The sequence below is a fragment of the Siniperca chuatsi genome, linkage group LG13 (assembly GCF_020085105.1).
Source record: "Siniperca chuatsi isolate FFG_IHB_CAS linkage group LG13, ASM2008510v1, whole genome shotgun sequence".
Classification (NCBI taxonomy): domain Eukaryota; kingdom Metazoa; phylum Chordata; class Actinopteri; order Centrarchiformes; family Sinipercidae; genus Siniperca; species Siniperca chuatsi.
In genome coordinates this window covers 5,589,112-5,613,348 of record NC_058054.1, presented here as the reverse complement: position 1 = coordinate 5,613,348, position 24,237 = coordinate 5,589,112, and the positions used below count along the sequence as shown (strand labels likewise).

At 38.5% G+C, this 24,237-nt stretch overlaps 1 protein-coding gene and 4 non-coding genes across 7 annotated transcripts in view; 1 reads left to right on the top strand and 4 right to left on the bottom strand.

Moving 5' to 3' along the window:
• LOC122887348 (contactin-associated protein-like 4) overlaps positions 1 to 24,237 on the top strand; it is a 149,467-nt gene that overhangs the window by 65,329 nt on the left and 59,901 nt on the right. For all 3 annotated transcript variants that reach the window (XR_006380517.1, XR_006380516.1, XM_044220446.1), the window contains exons 12-18: positions 6,392 to 6,498; positions 8,420 to 8,539; positions 9,638 to 9,838; positions 12,649 to 12,811; positions 14,648 to 14,775; positions 15,431 to 15,601; positions 19,064 to 19,282. Coding sequence is in view for 1 of the 3 variants with exons in the window: in XM_044220446.1 (XP_044076381.1) it covers positions 6,392 to 6,498; positions 8,420 to 8,539; positions 9,638 to 9,838; positions 12,649 to 12,811; positions 14,648 to 14,775; positions 15,431 to 15,601; positions 19,064 to 19,282 (1,109 nt within the window). In the remaining 2 variants the exon portion in view is untranslated. The remainder of the gene's footprint in view (positions 1 to 6,391; positions 6,499 to 8,419; positions 8,540 to 9,637; positions 9,839 to 12,648; positions 12,812 to 14,647; positions 14,776 to 15,430; positions 15,602 to 19,063; positions 19,283 to 24,237) is intronic.
• On the bottom strand, positions 45 to 127 carry trnal-uaa. The gene has a single exon. It is a non-coding gene; the product is annotated as a tRNA-Leu (tRNA).
• On the bottom strand, positions 479 to 561 carry trnal-uaa. Its single transcript has one exon. It is a non-coding gene; the product is annotated as a tRNA-Leu (tRNA).
• Positions 795 to 877, bottom strand: trnal-uaa. Its single transcript has one exon. It is a non-coding gene; the product is annotated as a tRNA-Leu (tRNA).
• Positions 3,087 to 3,169, bottom strand: trnal-caa. Its single transcript has one exon. It is a non-coding gene; the product is annotated as a tRNA-Leu (tRNA).

Below are 24,237 nucleotides of genomic sequence, written 5' to 3'. Positions count from 1 at the left end.
TTAGGAAGTTATGTCAAAGACACAATCAGAAAAGTACTGATGTTTACCAGGAGTGGGGCTCGAACCCACGTGAGTATATACCCATTGGATCTTAAGTCCAACGCCTTAACCACTCGGCCATCCTGGTCCTGATGCTAATCAAATAGCACAATTAATCTGCGAAGAGCAAGTGAAGGACTTGGGAAAACATATAATTCTTACAAATAAGATCTACTACCAGGAGTGGGATTTGAACCACTCCTGTTCAAAAACAAAGACATGTGTCCATTGCATTTTGGGTCCACACCTTATCCATCCTGGTTACTCTACTGTTTTTGAGTTAAAACAAGATAATCAGGAGCATTAAAAAGCTATAGTTTTTAGTGATAGGGTGCATGTTGAATTACTCATCTTATCACTTTGTGTGACCTCACACAACATGAACATCTTAAGCTTGAAATCAGTGTCAGAGATATATGCAGATGAAAGTGCATATATCTACCAGGAGTGGGGCTCGAACCCACGTGGGTATATACCCATTGGATCTTAAGTCCAACGCCTTAACCTCTCGGCCATCCTGGTACTGATGCTAGTCTTGTAGCACAATTAATCTGCGAAAAGCAATTGAAGGATGTGGGGAAACAATTCTTACAAAAAAGATCTACTACCAGGAGTGGTTCAAATCCCATTCCTAGTTTTAAGCGATAAACAGCATGTTGAATTACTCATTTTATCACTTTGTGTGACCTCGCACATCAGTCCTAGAAGGTTGTATCAATGACACACTCAACTAAATACATGAAATTGCATATATCTACCAGGAGTGGGGCTCGAACCCACGTGGGTATATACCCATTGGATCTTAAGTCCAACGCCTTAACCACTCGGCCATCCTGATACATGTGGAGGTCTATTGTCTATTGTACGTGGACGCGTGTTCATGGTGTACTGTTATCTGTTCCAACCATGTAAGAGCTTTGAAATAAACAGCATGTTGATTTGATAAGAATCCAAACGGCTCAACTAATCATCAATATGAAGGCTTTGTGTAAAAGGTCAGTCTGTTAAAATTCTGACCACAAAAGGCCATGCATTTTAAATACGTGTTTGGTTGTGAAGTAAGAAGTGAAGTAGGATGCAATATAATCTCACTCTGTGTGCACTTGAATATCCTCATCTTGCAATATCAAACACTAAGCTTTTGCAAAAAAAAAAACCCAAAAACAAATATTCTTATGAGGAATTAACTCTTGTAGCGAACACCTCTTGTGCTCAGTTACCATACCAGGAGTGGGATTGAATCCATGTAAGCACATGCCCATGGTGCATGCCCTGGTGCTGGTTATAATAACCCAGTATTGTACACTTGCTCAATCAATGGCTTTGTCAACTGAAGGATTTTAGAGGAGGACATGCATCCATTGCATCTTGACTGCAACGCCGTAACCATTCAGCCATCTTGGTTATTTCTGTCATTCAATTTCAGTATGTACAAGATTTGCAAGATTCATAAGGAGACTTTTGTTATTGCACCTTGAATGCAACACCCTCCTTGTTCCAAACTAGGCTGATGCATTAAAACATTCTGTTCTATGAAGATACGAATTAAAATATTTTTTTCTGTGCTTGGAGCCAAGCAAAAAAGTATAAATGATTAGCCCCCTAACAACCCATATTCCTTTGCACTTGAAACAGTCAGATATCGTGGTGCACTTTACAATGAGAATGTTATGTCAATACCTATTATTGATATAGAACACATGATGGCATCAGAGATTTGAAAACCAAATTATTACACTACAAAGTTTCAAGTTAGGAGCAAAACTGCAGTTAAAAGAAGCTTCTTTGCTAATGAATAATACATTGGTGGGCTGGATACAGAGAGACCAGTAGTTGGAGTCGTGCTTTGTCATCCAGCTTTATTTGAGACACAACTTTTGTGGAAGTGAAATGTAATTGCTGTTCTAATCGCTGTTCTAATTCTAATTGCAATCTTCAAATTTATTACTTTCCATTCTCTGTTAATGATGTGAGGTGTTTTCATTTTGGTTTTATTCTTACTCTAGCTGCAGAGAGAAGGGAGAGATACCATAGACAGCCATTGCCACCTCTAGAGCCATATTGCTAGCATGGCTAAAAACAGAAGACGTTATTATAAAACATTTTCACCTCCACATATGATAGAGAAATGCAGGAAGACATGAAGAACAAGAGAGGAGCAAGAGTTCATCATTATTTTATGTCATCATTTCCATTTTCAACTCTGCAAGAGTCATTTGTAGTTATTTCAGATCATGAGAGCAAGTCATGTGAAGCATAACCAATTGCCTGCTGTCTCAGTGTCACACTGAAAACACAGTACAATTAAAAGAACAATTATAACAATTATAAACTCTCCTCTAGGCAACAAACAGCAGACACACACTCAAATACATACCTATATATACATATGAATACAGCTACACACACCAGCCACATCCTCACCAGAGAAGGAGAATCTGCTCCAGTGGGTTTAATTAAATATCTTCCTGTTCATATATTTATTATATTATTATTCAGCAGAATTCAGTTCCTGCACAGATCTGCCTGCTCACTGGAAAAGAAAAAGAGAAAAATTATGGCTCCCACTATACTTTCCCTCACTGTAACTCCGTAGATTAAATTTGGGCTCCATGGGGTAAGTTTAAAGGAAAATGGAGTTACAAATACAAGTTCTATACTCTTACCTCAGAGCACGGTGTTACATCTGTATTAGTGTGCCCAGTGGAAAAGATAAAGAATCTGACCTCACAGGGTCGATTTGTAAATGCAAACATCCTGGAGTTATCCACACACTAGTGCTGCACAAGAGGTGAGGTTAGAATCAACAAGGACACATAATCATCTCACTTTGTGTCTAATGATTAATGACTCAAAACCCACAAAAGCCTGAGTTTGATAGATCAAACATTTCAAGCAATGGTCACTTATAGAGCGTGGAAGAAAGTAATTGCAAATGAACACCTCCTGTCAGGGAATGCTGCCTTTTAAACAAGACATTTTGCATGATTGTGGTCATTTGTGACCATGCTTTTCTTCCCCTACATGGCAGGAAAAAAAACGCATAATACCAGGAGTGGGATTTGAACCCACGAGGACTTATGTCCATTGCATCTTGAGTGCAACGCCTTAACTACTCGGCCATCCTGGTGATGTTTTGAGTCTATTTCTCATTGACACTTGCTACTAAATGTGACTACAGGAGCGCTGTTTAAGGCCCAATATGTACCTTATGTAATTACACGTGTTGTTACTATAAGATACTCAAAGTTAATTACACTGGTTTGAAATTGTGCTCCTTAATGTGTGAGTACTGTAGCAGCAACAGAAAGAAGTTGTATTTTTTATTCTTGCTGTATCACTCCCTTAAGGACTCAAGTGTTCACATTTAGATAAACTTAAATCCACAGTTTGAGTATGTACAAACGTATAACTGGTCCTTGTTACTTGTGTTTATATACTAACATGGACTCTGTTAAGTCTATTGTACTTTCATTGCTCTTGTCAGTACTATATGTCAGTACTATAGACTACTTATTTAGGCAAAACAGATAGACTGAACTGACTGAAACAACTATGAAACTCATCAACAGTCAGAAAGATGCCACTGAAACCTGTTCATATATGTAAAAGAGATCAGATAACTGCCAGACTGAGTTTGATTACTGTACATCAACACTCAGAGCCCTGACACCCTGCCACAGTCACACAAACACTAAATATATAAAATAAAAGAACCAAGCAGTGTGGTAATGTGAATTTAAAGTGAAAGCTAAGTGCTTTATCTGCAAGGCTCCAGCTTACTCTTACATTAAAGCAGTATAGAGATAAATGGAGGTAGAAAATCACACTAAAGCAGGCTGACAGGTGGCTGAGTCAGGGGCTTTTATCTAAATAAAAGGAAGGCTGCAGATTCTGTACAGTAATCTGTTTTCTCCTCAATACTCCTGCCTGGGTTTTTGGCAAACACACACTCAAACACTGTCACATACATTAACATAAGTAAACACTTGTAAATGCATGTGACAGTGTAACATGTATTTATGAATAAAAAGACAGATAAAAACACAACATACACATACCCCCCAAGCTTTGCAAACATCACTGATGGAAAATTGTGTGTTCGTGTGTGTGTGTGTGTGTGTGTGTGTCTGTGTTTGTGTCAAACCTCCTGGAGGTGCCAGCCGGTCTTGGAACAGATGGAAAGCAACCAATGTGGATACAAACACTGTTACTCATTGTCTCCTGTCGTCCTCTCTCTGTCTGTCTTTTTCTCAGCAGAATGAGGTCACATAATGTCTTTATGTATCTTACCAGAGACAGAGTACATCAGAGGCTGAGCTGTGTTATTTTTAAGTGTCGGTTTAACATATTTTCCCACTTACCTCAAGTGGTCTAGCCATAGTTTTGGTTTTGTATGAACAGGTAAACTACACCTCTAGCTAAAAATAGTGTAGTGTAATGAAGTCTTTGTTGAAACTGTTTTAGATTTAGATGATTCAACTTTATGGTCATTCAGGGTGCTGTTGAATGGTATTGTGTTATACTGAGAAGTTTTAGTAATATTTAGTCTACCCTTACGGATAAAATGTAATAGGAAATAAGTGAGTTTCAAAGCAACATGAAATAACTTACAGAGCTTTAAAAAGTCAAAACAATGTGTGCCAACAATGCAAGTGTAATGGTCAAAAAACGTTTATGTCAAGGGGGAAGCTATATGTCAAAGAGAGCACTAACCGACTAACCAGCAGAGATAAGATTGACATACAGTATATAGTGTACAGACAGAGCCGTAACTCCCTCCTACACAGGACTGATGTCATGATGGATGCAGCAGTATGATATTTATCTATAAATAACACACAGAGCTTCAGTGAAGTCTCCTGGGAGCTGGATTCATTTAAAGGGCTTCTTCAAACAGTCTGGTGGCACTTTAGAAGAGCAGCTCAGTTCAATCAGAGAAGATCTGCTGCTGAGAAGAAGTGAAAGGATATTTTCTATTCAGCGGAAAACTTTTCCTTTTCATATAAAATTGAAGAAGAGAAATTTGTGAAAAAATGAAATTATTCTTTTGATCTCTCTGAGAAAAGGTGAAAGGTGTTTCAGATTAATATTCTCCAGAAGTCATCTTTCTATTCAACATCAGAAAGTAATTTTTTTTCAAATCAACAACCTCCCACAACTTTACCTAAATACAAACCGATATTAAAAATGAAAGACGTTATATTTGATATTCTATTCCTCCTACACGGCTAATTAGCATTATTTTGCCGTTATTTAGGCATACTGATGGCCATCAAATAAATAACCTCGAAGGGCTTCGGCTAAAAGGTTTTTCCCTCCGTTGAATGGGAAGCTGCATTTCATACGAGGGCCGTTTAGTTTAATTAAGTAGTTTCTCTCTTTGAAAGGTATTGGGAGTTTGAAAGCATGGTTCCCCCTATCATCTGTATTTTTATAAAGATGAAGCAGGATGGGCGGATGATGGTTAGAAAGAGATGATCTGTAACCCCAAAGTCAAAGGACATTCAGTGCTTTTAAATTCTCACTAATACTTTCATTATAACCACAGTAAGGCAAACGTTATGCAATGTGCGCCACGGATTTAGCATTCATCTCCTGTAACAGTAAACTTAACTGTAAATTGTCGGACTCATGATGGACAGTAAAAAAAAAAAGAGATTAAAATGAATCGATCAATTGTCTTGACATTTTTCTTCCTTGTCAAAACCTGGTGCGTACATTACCCATGATGCAACTCAGCCACCGACAGTTTGGTCAGAGATTCGGGTGTGTTATGCTAGTAGCGGCAAATGCTGGCTAATAGGCCGGCGTTAACTTATTAATTCAAGGATACCTTCCCTGATGTTGTTATAACACCTTCAAATTGAAACTGTGGATGTTTTATAACTCAACACAATTCACAGTTTTGTGATTGAGCTTTATGACAAAATCTTTAATTTGGTTATTCAAAAACCACGAGTGCAAATGCAGTAAGTGTGTCCTGTTGAAGAGCCCTTGAACAAAACACTGAACCTTCTTACTCACTGTATAGTAAGTGGAAAGTGAATCAACTAAAATATAAATGATGACTTCATGTAAAATGTTTACTCCTCCTGACATTAAAAGATAAAAGGAGTGTTTGGTGTCAACTGCCTTCTTTGTCCTCTGTGAAAGTTATTTGGCAGCAGATTCAGGAGAATTGTTTCCAAAATTTGAAGGTGCCATAACAAGCTAATAAATCAACCTTCTTAATCTTGAATTAACTCTTAGTCTTAGTCTTAAAAAGAAAAGTAAAATGTCTCTCTCTCTCTCTCTCTCTCTCTCTCTCTCTCTCTCTCTCTCTCTCTCTCTCTCTCTCTCTCTCTCTCAGGTGCTCTCCCAGTCGTTGTGAACATGGCGGCCTCTGCAGTCAGTCCTGGACTGTCTTCCACTGTAACTGCTCTGACAGCGGCTACAGCGGAGCGACCTGCCACAGCTGTAAGTCACCTGTCAGTCAAACGTTAGCACATGACAACCAAACCAAATGAAGAAAGACAGAGACAGATAGACAGACGGAGAGGTGAGATTGGACAGATTAAATACTAATTAGGAATTAGGCAATGTGTGTCATACAGAATAATGAAGATTTTTTTCCTCCTGCATAGTTTCAACTCAGAGGCAGATCAAACAGAGAAAGATCTGCCAAGATGAAATCAGATGAAGCATGCTGTGGTTTAAACCCACTAAAACAAACATTTAACACATTATATCCATTAAACAAATATAATAAAATTCAAGTTTATTTATATAGCACATTTTTAATTGGCAATTCAAAGTGCCTCATACATAATGCAATAAAAACATTAAACAGGAATCACAGAAAACATTGGTTTTCAGCCACTGACCATGACTGTCATTAGTTTGATTGAATGAAGGACATTATGATAATTATTATTATTATTATTAATTTTTAGGGTACGACATTACTTGCATTTACAGTGTGTGTGTGAGAGCAAAAGAGTGTGTTTCTTGATTATTTGTTTGCACGTTTTTTAAGGCATAATTCAAATTCTTTACGACCTGGATCTTATTTTTGTAGTTATGGTCATTATTTCTATTGACAATAAAAATATCATATTCAATTAGTTAATTACTTAGATCTGAGAATGCAGCAACATCACTAAAAAGAAGTTCTACAGGGCAAAAAAAACAAGAGCAGTCAGACGATCAGACAGGTTTTAAACAAACCAACAGGTGAGCCAAACTTATTTGGAGGAGAAAACGAAGGTAAACTGTAAGATTACCAAAACTGTCTGTGGTAAACATCCATCACAGTTGACAGACCAACTTCCTGGTTCAGATTTGAACTTTTGTACAATGAGGGACTATTGCCGAGATTTCATGTGCACTCACTTTGAATTTTACCTTCAAATAAATTAAAATTTTTTTAAACCTGTCTGATCATCTGAGCACTTGTGTTTATTGCTTTATTAGATTTTGTTTCAGCAATTTTGCCTTTTTCCCAGATCTCAGCATTTACTTTGGTTAGTGCCACATTAACATAACAAATAGAAATGGAGATACTGAGATACAGAAACTGGAATAAGCCTTTAATTAGACCAGAGTGAGCTATGTTTCATATCTGGACATCCTTTCTTTCCAGTGGAGGAGGTTACAGTATTATAAAATCTGTTTTTATATGAGTGATATGATGGAAGTTAATGACACTAGTCATGACTAAACAGCCAAATGCCTAATACATAAATGAAACAGCAGCAGTGAAGTGAGCTTATAGGTGAGATATACTGGTTCAGTGCCGATTCGCTTGAGTCAAATCCTCGAAATCAAAAGAGGAGAGTTTCCCACACAGTTCACCTCTGGTCTCATTTTTATTGCTGATGTTTCTGTGAAAACTTTTTTCTAACCACACTGAGGGAATGTGATGAATAAAAGGCCTTTGGCTGTGGAGAAGAAGAGAGATAAACAGGTGAGCAGAGTGTGGGAACCTTTAGATATGGATTTGACTCGAAGGGCTCGATTCTTTGACTGCAGAGGATGCACTGGTGTGTGTGTGAGACAGAGAGAGGAGGGCGGAAGACTTATGGAGATACGGAGGAAGAGGCAGGGCTGATAAAGGTCTAAAGTTTTATTTATTGAGTCTTTGTACTCCTATCAGTCATTACTGTCCTCTCCAGTTGGAGTTATCTTTACTTTATGGCATGCTGCTGCAGAAATGAAACCTTTTCTTCACTTTGGTTATGAGACAGTGATTCAGTGGTGATACATACATATGAAGCAGCACCCATAATCCTCCACAGTGTGTGATCTTCATCCCCTCACAGCTCCTGTGTGTCTGCCAGCTGATGTGTTGCTGTTGATGTGATTCATGCTGGAGCTGATCTCATTATTTTCCTCCCAGCTGTGTACGAACAGTCCTGCGAGGCGTACAAACACAACGGCAACTCATCGGGACATTTTTATATCGACGTGGACGGCAGCGGACCAATCAAACCGCAGCTTGTCTACTGCAACATGACAGGTGACACACACACACACACACACACACACACACTCCCTCACCCTCGTATCATCTCTCAACGTTTTGTATGATTAACATTTACATAATTGTAACTGATCACGCTCTGATCAACTTTATCTTCCACACCCCTTTTTCTTCTGTCACTTGTTTAATCATATAGATAATGAATAATTATGGCACACTTCCTCTTTTTCTGTCTCAACGCTTCATATAATTTGTATATGTGTATAAATCTTAATAATGATGACATTCTTTTTTTTCTATTTTTTGTTTTCTCTCTGTTTATGTCACTCTCTGTTTGACTTTCTCTTAAGTTCAAAGATGCTTCATTTATTTAATCTTTATATATACAGGGGAGGTTGGCAGAGTATACAGTACATCCTCATTTACAGCCCTGTTAATAGTTACACTGAGAACAGACGAAGTCATTGAAATTACAGAATAACAGACAATAAACAAGTTAGTGTAAGGCTCAATTAAAGCAGTTAACAGGCAGGGAAATGAAGATTACTGAATGTATAAGTGTTGTGGTTGTTAGGTTACATTTCAGATTATTCATCAGACCTCCTGCACTTACAGTAGAAGCAGTTTTTCCTATATCAGTGCTGAAGCATCAGCCAATCACTGAAGCTGGTTAAAGGAATAGTTTGGCATTTTGGAAAACACTGTGGCCTTTTTCACTTTCTTGCCAAGAGATAGACGAGAAGATTGATACCACTTTCATGTCTGTTCACTAAATATGGAGCTAGAGCCAGGATGCCATAAAGACTGGCTGTAGCTTCATATTTAATGTACAGATATAAGAGTGGTATCAATCTTCTCATCTAACTCTTGGTAAGAAAAATACTACGCCTATTTCCCAAAATAGCAAATTATTCCTTTAAGTCTGAGTGAGAAGATGAGATATAAGATGGCGATTTTCCAATAAGGGCTCTGTAGATGTATCTTACCTCTCTTTGCATGAATGGGTAATGGCCATTGTTGCAAAGGCAAACGAGAATGAATAATTAACAAATGCAAATTAATCAATAGCAGTAATTAATCAGTAATCAGCAACGATAATCAGTAATCAATGTCCATCTATCTATCCCCCACTAGAGGAGAACACATGGATGGTGATCCAGCACAACAACACAGAGCTCACAAGAGCCCGACCATCTCCAGGTCTAAACCAGCATTTAGTCCACTTTGACTACTCATCTGAAGAGGAGCAGCTATTGGCTGCCATCGGCCAATCAGAGCACTGTGAACAGGAACTGTCCTACCAGTGCAGGAAGTCCCGCCTTCTCAACACTCCAGGTAAAGCTGGTTTAGCAAAGGTTTGCTGGATATATCCTCGTGTTTTCTTTATTATCTGGAGATTCCCAGGTACAACTCGTCTTATGCTGTCAGACAGAGCTGCTCACCTGGAACAGCCGGGAGCCGGGCCAAAATGAATATGGCTTGTTAAGCAGTTGGAGAATGATCACTCAGTTTCCAGGTATTCATTCTAGTAACTTTAAAGGAAGTTTGACACTTTAGGAAAAACACTTACCGGTAATTGCTTTCTGTTTGAGAGTTAGATGAGATTAATACCACTCTGATGTCTGTACCAAGCTACAGCTAGCAGCTTATCTTAGCATAAAGACTGGAAACAGAGGGAAACAGCTAGCCTGGCTCTGTCGAAACATTACAAAATCTGCTTCTAAAACTCACTAATTACTAAGTACCCTCCTGGAGTCTTGGCTGGTCCAGCCCGTTTTATTTATTTTGTGACTAATTTTGTTATTGACTCTCTCTGAAAAAATACAGAATATAGAGGATTCTTAATTTCTTACAACTTTATCTTTCAGTAACTTGAATAATGTACCATCCTGGGGCCAAATTTGATTTTATTGCATTCTGTGTTTGTGATTATACTTTAATAATTCAAAAGTTTTAAACTTTTTAAAAATCTTATCTAATCTTAATCCTTTTAATCTTATTTAAATTTATCTCGGGGAGAGCACTCAAGCATTTTATTTCCTCCCTTTTCCCTCAATACCCCTCAAGTGCACATTTAAATAAGAAAAGACTGTAAACAAGAACTTGTTTTTAATTGACTTGTTGGGTTAAATAACAGTTAATGAAAGCTTGGTTAAGCAGGCTCTCTTCAGCTGGGACTCTACACATTTTTTTCTCTTTCTCGACCAGAAAGAACAAAATCATTACGCTCTCTGCTGCAAACTTACTGGGGTTTCAGAGATTTTCTTCTCTTTCACAAATGACTCAGACACATTGATTATTCAGGATTAGTTAAATACCTCCTCCTTTTGGAATGCGTATTGAGTTAGATTAGTGTTTTCTTTGTTCAGTCATGTGTTTTCTTGTGCTTGTATTGACTCAGAGATGGTGAGTATTAGAAAAAGAGGGAGTATCACTTTGATCACTAAGTTCCATTGAATTTGTCTTGGTAGCAGTTAATGCAACAACTTACACTTTCAGGCAAGTGCATGTACAAGAAAAACAGAGCATGATTCAGTGTAGTCACTGCTAGATACATCAGGGACACATGTACATGTAATAACATCCAGTTTTTAGCAGTATGGCTCTAGGTTTGTCGGTCGGTCCACCCCTTTGAAATATCTCAACTGTTTGATGGATTGCCATGAAATTTGGCTCAGGCATTCATGTCCCCCTCAGGATGAATTTTGATAACTTCCACTGACTTTTCCTCTAGCTCCATCATCAGGTCACAATACTGTTGGTTAATGACCAAATACTTGAAAAACTAATGACATTTCATCCTTCCCTTCTCATCATTATCAAATGTTAGCATGCTAACATGCTAATCTAAGATGGTAAACATGCATATGTTAGCATTTATCTCAAAGCACTGCTGTTCCTTGTGTCTTGTTAATGGTTACATGTATTTGAGCAGAAAATAGTGCTGAAACAATGACTCAAGTAATTGATGAGTCAATGGACAGAAAAAAATTAATCAACCACAATCTGGAATAAACAAGTAAGGACACACAAAGTTCATCTCACCTGTGGAACTGCAAAGACAATATAAGAGAGAAATTTGAGTGGGGAAGCAACTTTTTTGGAGGGGAGTAATAATATGATGGATGAATAGTGAAAGTGGTAGAAAAGGAAGAATGGGGAGAAAAATAGAAGTTCCATTATAAACTCCCTGCTGCTCTCTGGGAAAATAAAGAAACGCTGACTCAACAAAGACCTTTCCAATCCCCTTCTCTCACTCCTCTCCACCTACACGCTCTCGCAGTGTGAAATACATTTTTCACTGTATACTATCATCGCCCTCCATCCAAAAAAAATATATGCAGTGTTAGGGGCAGGAGCTGGCAAACATCTCTGTGCTTCAAACACTGGATTCATTCTGGGAGGCTGAGAGATGGGGGCTCTTTCCATACAGCACTTTTTCTTACATCCCAGTTCATTTTAGGACACAATACCTCTTACAGTATTTCCAAAGAGAGTGCATCTTTGTAACTTTTGCGTCCTGCAGGCATCTTTTGGTTGGTTTGGTTTTGTGAGTAGTGGTCTCACAAAGATTTGACCAGTAAAAATAAGCTGCATTCCTCAGATAGATTTTTGTTGCTTTGGTTTTCCTTTTTATAACCTCATATAGTTTTAAATTAAGCTAGCCAGCGTGCACTAATTAGGTTGCACGCTTACCAGAAAGTTAACAGAAACTCTCAATACAGTGACTTCAAAGGATACTGGTAAGACCAACAATTGATGGAGCCGTTCTCAAAGCTTCATTTTTTTTTTTTAAATCTTTGAGAAAAAAGTTGTAGGAAAATTGGGATGCTTCTAATCAACTTTTCCTCCATCTTGCCAAGAAGAGTATCTTCTGGTGAAGCAAAATCACATCAATCAGGAAAACAGTGACATTTGATCATCCAAAAATAGTCCAGCTGAGGTTGACTAACTTTAACTTAGCTAATTTTTTGACCATCCACGTATGGATCAGGTTTTTTGGCTCAGCTCTGTGGGAAATGATTGGATGTTTCATAATGGTCACTGTTGTTGTTAAAGGCTGAAGTAGACTGAATAAGAGGTAACAATAGAATATTGTTGGACATGTTCATACACCTTAAGGGTGTGTTTGCTTTGTGTTTCAGACGGCTCTCCGTTCAGCTGGTGGCTCGGTGGTCCCGGTCCCGGCCGTCTCCAGGCTTATTGGGGCGGAGCTCAGCCAGGCAGCCAGCAGTGTGCGTGCGGCCTGCAGGGAGACTGTGTGGACCCACAACACTACTGCAACTGTGACGCCGACCGCATGGAGTGGTACTGAACTTTATAAATATATATACATGGTTACTGTTACTGTATAAACAAAGATTAGTGCTAATTTATTCTTGTTTCTGTCTTTATTTGGGTTGCCAGGTCGAAAGACTAAGTGAAAACCTCCTTTACATTATATTGCAATCCAATATAACAGCTTTGCAAGAGTTTATCTATAAACTTTTAATTTGTTGTTAATAACTTTGTCATACTCTGGTCATTCTATGTATGCTTTCTCTGTTGCACTTGCTTTCTAGTTGGTTTGTTTTTTATTTAAAGTTTTTAAATTTTTAGTTGCAGTCCATTCGGCGATAATAAATTAAACTTTAATGCTGCTCGAAAACAGAAGCCCGCAGCGGTGTGTCAAGTTAATCAGAATACACAGGACATCCTTCATAAACGGAAACTTGTCAACAAAGGCTCAAAAACCGAGCCCGCAAAGTAGAGATTTGGCTGTGACCAGATGAGATCAGAAGAAACAGAGCCGGCCTATTTGATTTAAAGTGGTTTGCATTTTACATTGCTAGTTGTTTGACACCTTTTACATTAAAAGTAGGTAAAATATGCAACAAATTGTAAGAACAACCACAATAATTAAAAATAATACATCAAATAAATATAATCTTGACAGAAAGACAGATTTAAAAGTTACAAAAACTATGTTTTTTTTTATTGTCGTGTAAATCCATCCACATTTTTGTATGTTAGAATTGAATATGATCTGTTATTGTGTACATGGACAAATGCTTAATATTGCACCATCTTCTTCACACTTCAGTGAATGTAGGCATTCGCTCCCCGTAATGCATAAGCTTTGAGGGAAAACTAGTTCAACTGGGAAGAAATTTGTACAAAAAACAAATTTTTTGGACTATGTGTTATATTGTGAACAATGCTTCATCACACCTCAGTTCCTTCTTTCTACCATCTCTCAGTCCAAACTGTCAAACTGTTCAATGCTGACACTGTTTTTACAGACCATTCATCAGATCCTCAGAGTGCTGTGAGAATACGCCACTCGCTTCCAGTCCTGGAAAATTCTCACCTGACAACAAGACTGACATGTAGATTATCAGAAGTGCATAAAGCTGAACATGTGTGTAAATGGACAGAGCTGCTCACTCAGCTGTCTGTCTGGAGTGCTCTGTTGGAAAATAGCTGTCACAGAAATTGGCATAGATGGAGTGTTGGGCGTCAGGATGGCTATGATACGATCTGGCTCTCCATTAAAATGTCTTGTCACTGCAGAGGTCGTTTAGCAGTACTATCTGCCACTATGTTTCTGCAAGTAAATAAGCATAATTTAAAAAAAAAATGTCTTAGATTATTTATAGTACTGTAATACTTTATCATCTCATTGTCCTCCTTCTTCTACTCCCTCTTCCCTTTCCACTTCTTCTGCTTCTGTTTCTTTTCTTTTAATGATTCCTTCTCTTCCTCTTATTTCCTTTTCTTCTTTTTCCATGTCTTCTTCTTTTGCTCTCTCTCTTAACTCCTAATGCTTCTCCTCTTTCTTCTTCTGTTACTCCTCCCTCCACCTTTTCTCCTATTCCTTCTCATCATCCTTCTTCTTCTTCATTTCCTCCCCCCCTTCTCCTCCTCCTCCTCTTCCCTCTTTATTGCTTCTTCTCTGTCTCCTCTTCTTTTTCTTCATCTCTTCCCCTCCTCCTCCTCCTCCTCCTCCTCCTTATTGTTCTTCTCTTCCCTTCTTTCTCCTCCCCTTTCTTCTTCTCCTATTTCTTTCTCTGTTACTCCTTCCTCCTCCACCCCTCCATCACCTCCTATTCCCTCTCTTCCTTTTTGTTCTACATCTCTGCCCTCCTCCTCCTGCTCCTCCAGGGCTGAAGACTCTGGCCTGCTCACCCATAAGGAGAGCCTCCCTGTCAGGTCTCTGGTGCTGGGTGACATCCAGAGGCCGGGGTCAGCGGCTGCGTACAGGGTGGGACCGCTCCGTTGTCATGGAGACAGTAAGTATAGCTCTGGTTGCCTGGTTACACTTGATGACAGAAATCTTCCTGTTATGGAAAATACTGTCACCTCTTAACTGTTTTGTCGAACTGATGTAAGGACTCAAACTAACAAACAAAAAAAGTTTTTTGTTTGAACCGGTTAAATCCACATTTAACCAATCAGCGAGTGGTTTTTAATTAAGCAGCAAACTTAACATAATAACTCATTATTTCTAAGAGAATAATTCCTCTCAGGCCAATTGTTGATATGGAAATACGGGATTAGGTGTTTAGCATTTCATTCCGCTTGCCAATTAAGTGATAAATGAATTCTTCTGGGTACAGTACCTCAACATCTAGAAGCTAATTATCATTAGCAGAACTTTTGCTAATGCATATTTCCTTTTAAATTTTCATACTCTGATACTTTCGTCTCATTAAATGCATTACAAGGTAAATCAAAGTAGCATGGTGTTTTTCCTTCTTTCCATTATTCGTAATTAGATCTGTTCTCTATCTACCCAAGTAGATAGATAAATAAATGTTTGCATGATTAATCAAACAAGACCACAGAAATATACCCTTGTGTAAGGTCATTAGCTGAACGCATTGCCTCATTTGTTTGCTATGTGATTTCCATTTAAAGACAGCAAGTTTTCATTGTGTTTCTCAGAGAACTTCTGGAACGCTGCGTTTTTTGACAAGGAGACGTCGTACCTCCACTTTCCCACCTTCCACGGAGAGCTGAGCGCAGATATCTCCTTCTTATTTAAAACCACGGCCTCCTCTGGTGTGTTCCTGGAAAACTTGGGCATCAAAGATTTTATCCGGATCGAACTGAGCTGTAAGTAGGAGCTAAAGGGTGAAGATTTAATCCAGATTCAAGTGATGTGTCAGTGAAACCTGGAAGTCAAGCGTCTTCTCTGGATCAAACTATCCTGGAGGGAAAATATTGTTTATTTTAGGTTGAACTCGGCTGTATTGACTTTCCTATCCTGACTTTAACATGAAGTTTGACAGCTTAGTCTCATACTTTACTACATCAACCATCCGAGGCTTGAATATTACACCCATATGTGATGCTGCTCCACTCTTCTGGGAAGCCACAATTTCCACAAATATTTGTTACCTGGCTGCAGGGATTTGTTCCCATTCAGCCACAAGAGCGTTAGTGAAGTCGGCCACTGATGTTGGGTGATGAGGTCTGGCTCACAGTCGGTTTTCCAGTTTATCTCAAAGGTGTTGGATGGGGTTGAGTTCAGTTCACTGTTGCCACAAAGTTGGAAACAAGCTGTTGTCTAAAATATCATTGTATACTGTAGCATTAAAGCCTCTGAAAACTTGGTTTTACAGTAAATATGAAGGATCATTCATAGTAAGAAGCAGATTGAGAAAATAGGTTTTTAGGGCCTTTAAGATTGGCTATATAGTGTATGTAAAACATTCAGATACTGTGGTTAATGACAGGATTAAACTGCAATGTTAACTTTTCATACTACCTTAACTTGAGAATTCAGTTCCCTTCAGCGGCTATAATTGATATTTTTATAATAAAAATGTATGAAATGACAATGTGAAAACAATGTGACAGTATGAAAGGGATTGCTCATAGTGATGAACCTAGAGAGACTTATCCCAAATCTGGAGCTTTATAGCAAGTTTAAGCTCGTTGTTTAGCTGTCCGGCCCGTTCACTGTTTTGGTTCACTCTCGCCGCTCTCATAGCGTCGTTTTCGCTTCTAGCACGCAGCGGTTTTCAGCAAAAAAGCTCTAAAAACTCATTGTACCCTACCTGTTCAGCACCAAACAGCAGACAGACACACCAAAAACAGAGCTAAAAGAATAGTGAATATTGGACATCATCAGGTGGACAGAAACACAACTCCAAATGAATGATAATGTATGTCGGTGGCCCAGGGGGGACATTTTCACAGCTGGCTACACTAGCTTAGCATAAAGACTGATAGCAGCAACTAGCCTGGCTCTGTCCAATTGAAAAAAATACAAACGTCTAAAGTGTCATAAACAAGTTGTATCTCGTAAGAAATTAAAGTAAATCTGAAATGTCTGCACTGACAAGTTTATTTTTCTTTACTCCAAGGATGTTTTTTGCTGAGAATGAGTGCAAGATCAGCTCTTCTTTGCTTCACTTTAGGTTTCTGTTTTCATTGCTTGGACTATATTTTCTGTTTCAGCTCTCTGTTTTCTGCATATCTTTCTAGCTATTTCCCGCTGTGTATATCATTTAGAATATGACAGCAATAACCAAGAGGGTATTTTTTACTTTATGGGTACAACAACATCCTGGCTGGGTAGGTGTTATACCTTTACAGCCCTTATTGGTATGTTGTCATTTAAAATATGGCAGCAATACTCACAAGGGTGTTCTCTACTATGCTTATGGTTACGCAGCTAGGTGTGATATACGTGTTTATGGGCACACATGGTGTCTGGTGTTTAGTCAGTCTTGTACAGATGCCTTGAATCAGTGTTCAGGAGTGGTTGCCTTTTGAAGCTCAATCAGCCCATTTCACTGCCTTAATTCAGTTTAGTTTGCAGTTTTTGTATTGTGCTGCATTTTGCATTTTCATAGAAATGGGATTTGAAGAGACACAAACACAGAATCTAATACCGACACTGCTGTACCAACAGCCTCTCTCCTCAGGGAAATCATTGTCAGCGTGGTTGTTCCAGCTCTGAATACTGCTGCTCTGTTGCCAGCTTCCTCGGATCGCTCTGTAACACTGACGCCGGGCCTGAGAACAATTTATAAATGAAGTTACCGTATGATACTGGGATATTGTTTCATCTTTTTCTGTGCTCACCGAGTAATACATCTTCTCCTTCCAAAACAGGAGGGATGAGATGCTATGTACTCTCCAAAATCGACACCTTTTGTTGGAGTGAACATAACAGGATTTTTGTGTGCTGAGCAGACCGCTTGAAATAGAGAGCCGAAGTGAAACTGAAACTATCAGGTTCTGTTCCAGATTAAGAAAACCTCATTCAAAATCCCATTGACATTTGTAATAAAGCTAATTTCTAAAAATCTAACAAGCAAAAGCAACTGCTGTAGTGGATGCTGATTTGTCTTGAAATATGGAGAGTAAACCTCAGGAACAGGAAATGCTGAATGAGAGATTGTATTGAGTTACAGAAGCTAGTGGAACAGATGCTAGACAGGAAGTGATGTCATGACCTCAACTCTATTTGAAATATAGGAAGGACCATTTAGTACCTGGCCAGTATGTCAGAATATTTATTGTGCTTTCATCAGGGTAATTCATTTATTTCCAGGAAATGTACTATTGCACACCCCTTTTTCCACCTTTTCACCTGCACAGATTCACTCTAACTGATCAAATTCGCAGCTTCAACCAATTATTGTGATTAGTCACACATTAGTCAACTGTTGCAGCCATGCTGATAACAACCAGTCGAGTACAGAAAAGTAAAACAAAATTTGCTCTTTGCTGGTTCTGTGTTAACCTTTGCCTTAAGGAAGCCTGGAAGGTCAAATCTGGGCAAAGAGCCTGGGTGGAGCTGGTGGAGCAAACATGACTGCTGCTAAGCAACCACACTTCCAACATATTCATTTCAGTGGAAACGCCACAATCGATAAAAGTAAATTTGTATGATGCCTTTACATACAGGTCATCTTTGGTGAACTTTGACAGCTGGCTTAGAAGCTATCATATTTGCTGTGTCGCATCATCCAATTTTATAAAACCCTACTCGGCCAAATGAGGTGTCCATTTTACGGTCAATGAAACTAGCCACATCAAATGGTAGCTACTGCACAACCTGCAAGGAGTCACTATGTCACAGAGCTTTCAGCACACCTTTTGCCGTACTTTTTGATGGGAGAGGGCACACAGTATTTTTTAAATTGGCACCAAGACACACATTAGGAGGTCAAATTGCTAGTTATTACAACCATGATGTCTAATCTATTAACTATATTTCAAGATAAATAGGCTGATATCAGGCAACTGATATATCTCTCTAAATTAGCGTGAAACAATGTGTCAGTCTGAATCTCAAAGTGTGACATGAATCATGTATTTCTATGTGTTGTTTAATTAATTAATTTGAATTATGTTAAAAATGGTAGTCTACTAATAGTCTACTGGCCTGATGATTTACTCATTCAATCTTGACTCACCATAATTCTGTTCGGTTCACTCATCTCATCTCTCTTTTTTATTTGTTTTCCCCTTTGTTGCCGTATTTTCCATGAATCATACCTTTACCTCTGGCTCCCCCTTCCTGTCTCATCTGTCTCTTTTTCTTCTGCCTCCCGTCAGCCTCCACTCAGGTGGTTTTCTCTTTCGATGTGGGTAACGGGCCGCTGGAGGTTCGCGTGGAGTCGAGCGTGCCGCTGAATGACAACCGGTGGCATCGAGTCCGAGCCGAGCGGAACGTCAAGGAGGCATTGCTTCGATTGGATGAACTTCCTGCCGCCACGCAGGAGGCTCCTGCTGACGGACACTTCCACCTGCAGCTCAACAGCCAGCTGTTCATAGGTGAGGATGAGACAAATGTGGACAGTGAACAGTTCCCTCATTAGCAAAAAAATTCACTTCTGTATGGTAATTTCCGGTAAAGACAATAATAATTTTTTGTTTATTACTTGCATAGATGTTGCGGTTTGGCTTTAGAGGCGAAAATGTAGAAAGTCCAACCTCTGTTTTGAATATCACAGCTGTTTCACACATGCTAAGCTGTTATTGACTAAATGCCACCAAGAGGTGCTAAATATGGAATGATGCCAATTTGACACATTTATCAATACGGGGATTAGCACTGTACCTCGCCCTCCATAGCCAAACTTACCAGGGAAGTAAAGTTTAGAAATCAGTAGCACGTAGTACAGTATGTGATCCTCCAGACTTATGTGTATTCACAGATAAACGCTAAAATATTCTCTCTCTTTTCACACATGCTAATTTGTTATAGACTAAATCCTGTTATTTGATCAGCAGTATTGGATGTAAAAGGTGCTGAGTGTGCGCATCAATAGGGCTTCTACTACCTCTTCATCCACAGCCCTACAGTGTAAACTCTCCACATAGACTTGAATCCAACGACAGTGTGGTTACCAGGTCTGACCTCCTCCTACAGAGTCCTGCATACTGTAAAAGAAAATAAATATTCTATAACAAAGTGCTAAACTGCTATTGGCTAAATGCCATCAGCTGCTCAGCACTATTGGATAAGAAAGTGCTGAGTCGATGGTTTCTGACCACTAATCACATTTAATAAATAAGCATGCATCAGAGAGCAGTAATATATAGTACAGCGTGTGATGTGATTTCTCGCAGTGAGGGTCTTTAAATAATCTGTAAATGATTATTATAATGTTTATTCATTAATCAGTCATGTACTTAACCATCTTTCATACAAACTTCATCAATACTGCAGCCCTGTTTATCTCAACTTCATCAGTTCAATTCTATAATTCAAATTATCTGTTTAACCTCTCACTCCATCTGTAGACCTGCATGACAAAAAAATGAAAATCCATCATTTATAATCAGGTTTTATCATTCTGCAAATATTATGTATGTGACTTAATATCAGTAAACACACACTGTGGAAGGAAAACAAACCGACAAACATTGATGAGACTGGATGAAGGCAGCAGCAGCAGCAGCAGAGAAATCAAGATGAATATTGATTGGCTGAATGTGTTTAGCCGATAATTCGCTTTGAGGTCACCACCATAAGCCTAAACCCGTATATGTTTACCTCTGAATTATCAGTACAGTACACTGGAATAAGTCAAAAGGATGTGTGTGTTTGAATGGAAATGGGCTGGTATTTATCCCCAGATTGGTTTGGTAATGGATGCTTGTAGTACAATGTTCTGACTTGACTGTCCTTGTGTTTTGAGAGGAGCAGTGACTAGACGAGGTCTAGCTGTTTGGAAAAAGCAAAAAGTAGGTTTGACTCCTGTAACTGCTAACGTGTCCCTCAGCAGCACTTTGTTTTTTTATAGTGTCCTTTGCATAAAACCACATAACATTACTTACTTTACAGTACTTTACAGTAAGTAATGACTAAAAGTAGCAATCCCACAATTTGACAACACTTTATTGCAAGCATCTAAAGTAGAAGTACTCATTATTCCAAATGATGTCTTCTTTATTGATTAATTTAAGCAGCATTTTAAAGGCAGTGCAAACCTGTTTTCTCAGTCAGTCTCTTAAGATGAGTGATGGGAAGTTAAAACAGTTTTGGTTATTTCACACGAGAGATTTCTGGGGCTCATTTGGCAAAAGGTGACGCTGCCATGTAATTTTAAACACAAATCAGAATGAAGCTAAATTTGATTGAAAATTTGATGAGAGTTGTGGGGCTGTCAATCAGATCTGATCAAACCACACACTCCTGATGAAGCAGATTAGTTTAACTTTGATTGTTGCATATTTATCCATAAATATTTAAGGTTAAAAACACATTTTTATTAAGATTTGAAACAAAGTTTTCAGGAGCTTCAAGTGTAATTGTTTTAAATACTCTCTGGAAATATTATCTACTGCAACCTAAACCAGAACCATGTAACATCTTTATTTGCAAAACAACTAATAGCTACAGATTTTAGATAAAAGTATTAGACTAAAATATAAAACATTTCCTCTGAAATGTAGCTGAATTTAACTTTGCACAGAATAGAAATACTGGAGAGTATTCAATGTATTCAGTATTGCACTACCATAGTTAATTATGATTTATCTATAGAGTAGATACTCAAAGATGCTTTACATGACAAATTGAGTAAGTAAAAAAAATAGTGTATAGTGCTACTATAACTTGTGTAGGACATAAAATCAAATAAAAGCAGTTTGAAAAAGGTGACCTTTTGAACAAAGCAAGATTGGAGCAGTCGCAACTGTTTTTGGGGAGGAAGTTCAGGATGGAGGGGACAGCTACAAGGGAGATGAGTTTAGGGATTAGAGTTTTAAAAAGCGATGTTCAGGGATGCAGCAGGCGTCTTGTCCTTAGTATGGGTCAAGCTCCAGAAACTCTGGATCCTAATGCAACTACATAGCTTATTAGCTATGCCAGCGACATGGCTGAAGGGATAGCAATGTTGGTCTCTTGGGCAGACCACCACTTTGGTCCAGGCTGAAATATGTCAACAAATATTGGATACATTGTCATGACATTTTGTTCAGACATTCATGGTCCCCAGAAGATGAATCCTACTGACTTTGGTGATCCCCTTACTTTTCCTTTCCTCTAAGCGCCTCCATGAGGTTGACATTTTTGGACAGCTATTGGATGGTTTGCCATGAAATTTTGTACACACATTCATGCCCCTCTCAGGATGAATTGTAGTCACTTTATTGATTCCATGACTTTTTCCTCTAGCACCACCAGCAAATCAAAATTTGATTTGTCCAGTACTTTGGTTTATGATCCCAGCTTCCTCCAGCCCACATGTCGAAGTGTCCTTGGGCAAGACACTGAACCCCAACTTTCTCCCGAGGGCTGTGTCCTCGATGTGTGAGTGTGTGTGAATGATTAGTCTTCCAACTGATGAGCAGTTGCCATCAGTGTGTGAATGGGGTGAATGCGATATGTAGTTAAAGCGCTTTGAGTAGTCAGAAAGACTAGAAAGGCTATATAAGTACAGTCCATTTACCATTTACCATAACTCCCCCAGTTTGTAACACTGACTTTCTCTTACAAATTGGTAGTTTCTAAACCTAAGACGAGTTACCTGGGACGGGCGATGTCACTCAAGTCATTTTCTCAAACTTGACGAAACTCCATACAGAGCCACAAAAGATATTATTAACTGTTTTTACAGGCTGAGTAGTATTTTCATGACTGGTAAAAAAATCTTGACGTGTAAAAGGAAATGTTTGGGGCTTGTTGTGTGAATCTTGGCTCTGCAGGATTAATATGCACACATACAATAACATACTGTGTACAATGGATTCATGAGCACACAATCCCTCCCCGTAGACATACAGTATGTAAGGAAAAATATTGAATTATTTGGATTCACTAGCCTCAGCATTGGCTTGTTTAAATTCATAAACCATCTTACCACATGCATGGTATATATGAGTCTTGATTTGTAAAGCAAGCTGTTCCATTGTTTGAATTATAAGCCGCTGTGTTAGTTTGTATAAATTCATAAGCCATATTTCAATGTACACTGTATTATGAGCCATAAATCCTGTCTTGCTTTATACGGCAGTGAATTCCATCGTTTTGATTAATAAGCCGTGTTATTGCCTTGCATGGATTTATAATCCACAGCATTGTTCATTTTCTAATTCCTTTATAGCTGTTTGTATTGTAGGTGCTAAAAATCCGGACGCAGCAATTTTGAGTGAGCTCAGTAATTAATGCAGAAATCACTTCCTTTGTGAAGATTTATAATTAATTATTTTGCCCTATTTGGATAGTCAAGCCTTTGTATATTTGTGCTGCATTGCTGTCGACCAACTGATGTGCTCGACACAGAGTTTCTTCCTCTCTGCCGCTGTGCGTATGCGAAGCACCATCCTGTACGAGGATTTTGAGGATTCCTTTGATCTTCGCTTCACATATCCCTCGAAATGCAGCATTATTGACGTCAGATCATCCTGTAGTGATGTAGTGTAAGTCAATGTTAGCTGGTTATCTATGCTGACTGATGTTCTATGTTTTTTTTTCTTCTAGTCCTCAGTGCATGAAACTCAGTTTAGTTACATAGTTTATTTGAAAACGTGCTGTGTCGAGGTATCTTTTGATGTCAACATCACATATCCTTCATATGACAGTGGAAGTGACAAATGGAAACAAACAACAATCACAATGTTATCAGCAACAGAGGTTTTAAACCCTTGGACCGGGACCGGCCGTCAAAACATTTGCAGATCACGAGGAAACTATATGATTTAGCAACAAAAGCTGAATATTAATTATATAATTTAACTTTAAAGGCTATTATATGTTATTTTTGTTGTTAATTTCCTTGAACTTGGTGCATTCAGCAGTACACGAAATCTGTGAGCAGACAATACCTGAGTTTTGCTGAAAGGTCTATCTGAATTTTGTTTTAATTTAGTAAGTATCCACAATTAAACACAGACCAAATAATGTCCACTTTTGGTTTCTGTTTAGTTTCTTTTTTTATGCTCACCAATTTCTTTCTCTTTGTCTCTCTGTTCCTCTCTTTCTTTGTCATTTTCAACTTGTATCAAGGCTTATTTGTATCTTGTGAGGATACATAGAGTGAGATCATGTCTGAGCCAAAACTTGTGAATTTGCATGCAAACTTGCAAAACAGATTGGCAGTGCCCATGTCTAACTTTATCTTACACTGTGCGTACTGATGGAGTGTGGAGAACAGTCATGCTCAGTAATGACCACTGGTTCACAACGACATTGTTAATATAAAAATAGTCTGTGGCGCAAGAAAGGTTGAGAACTCCTGCTTTAAAACACAGTATAGATACAGAGTTTTCTTGAAAACCCA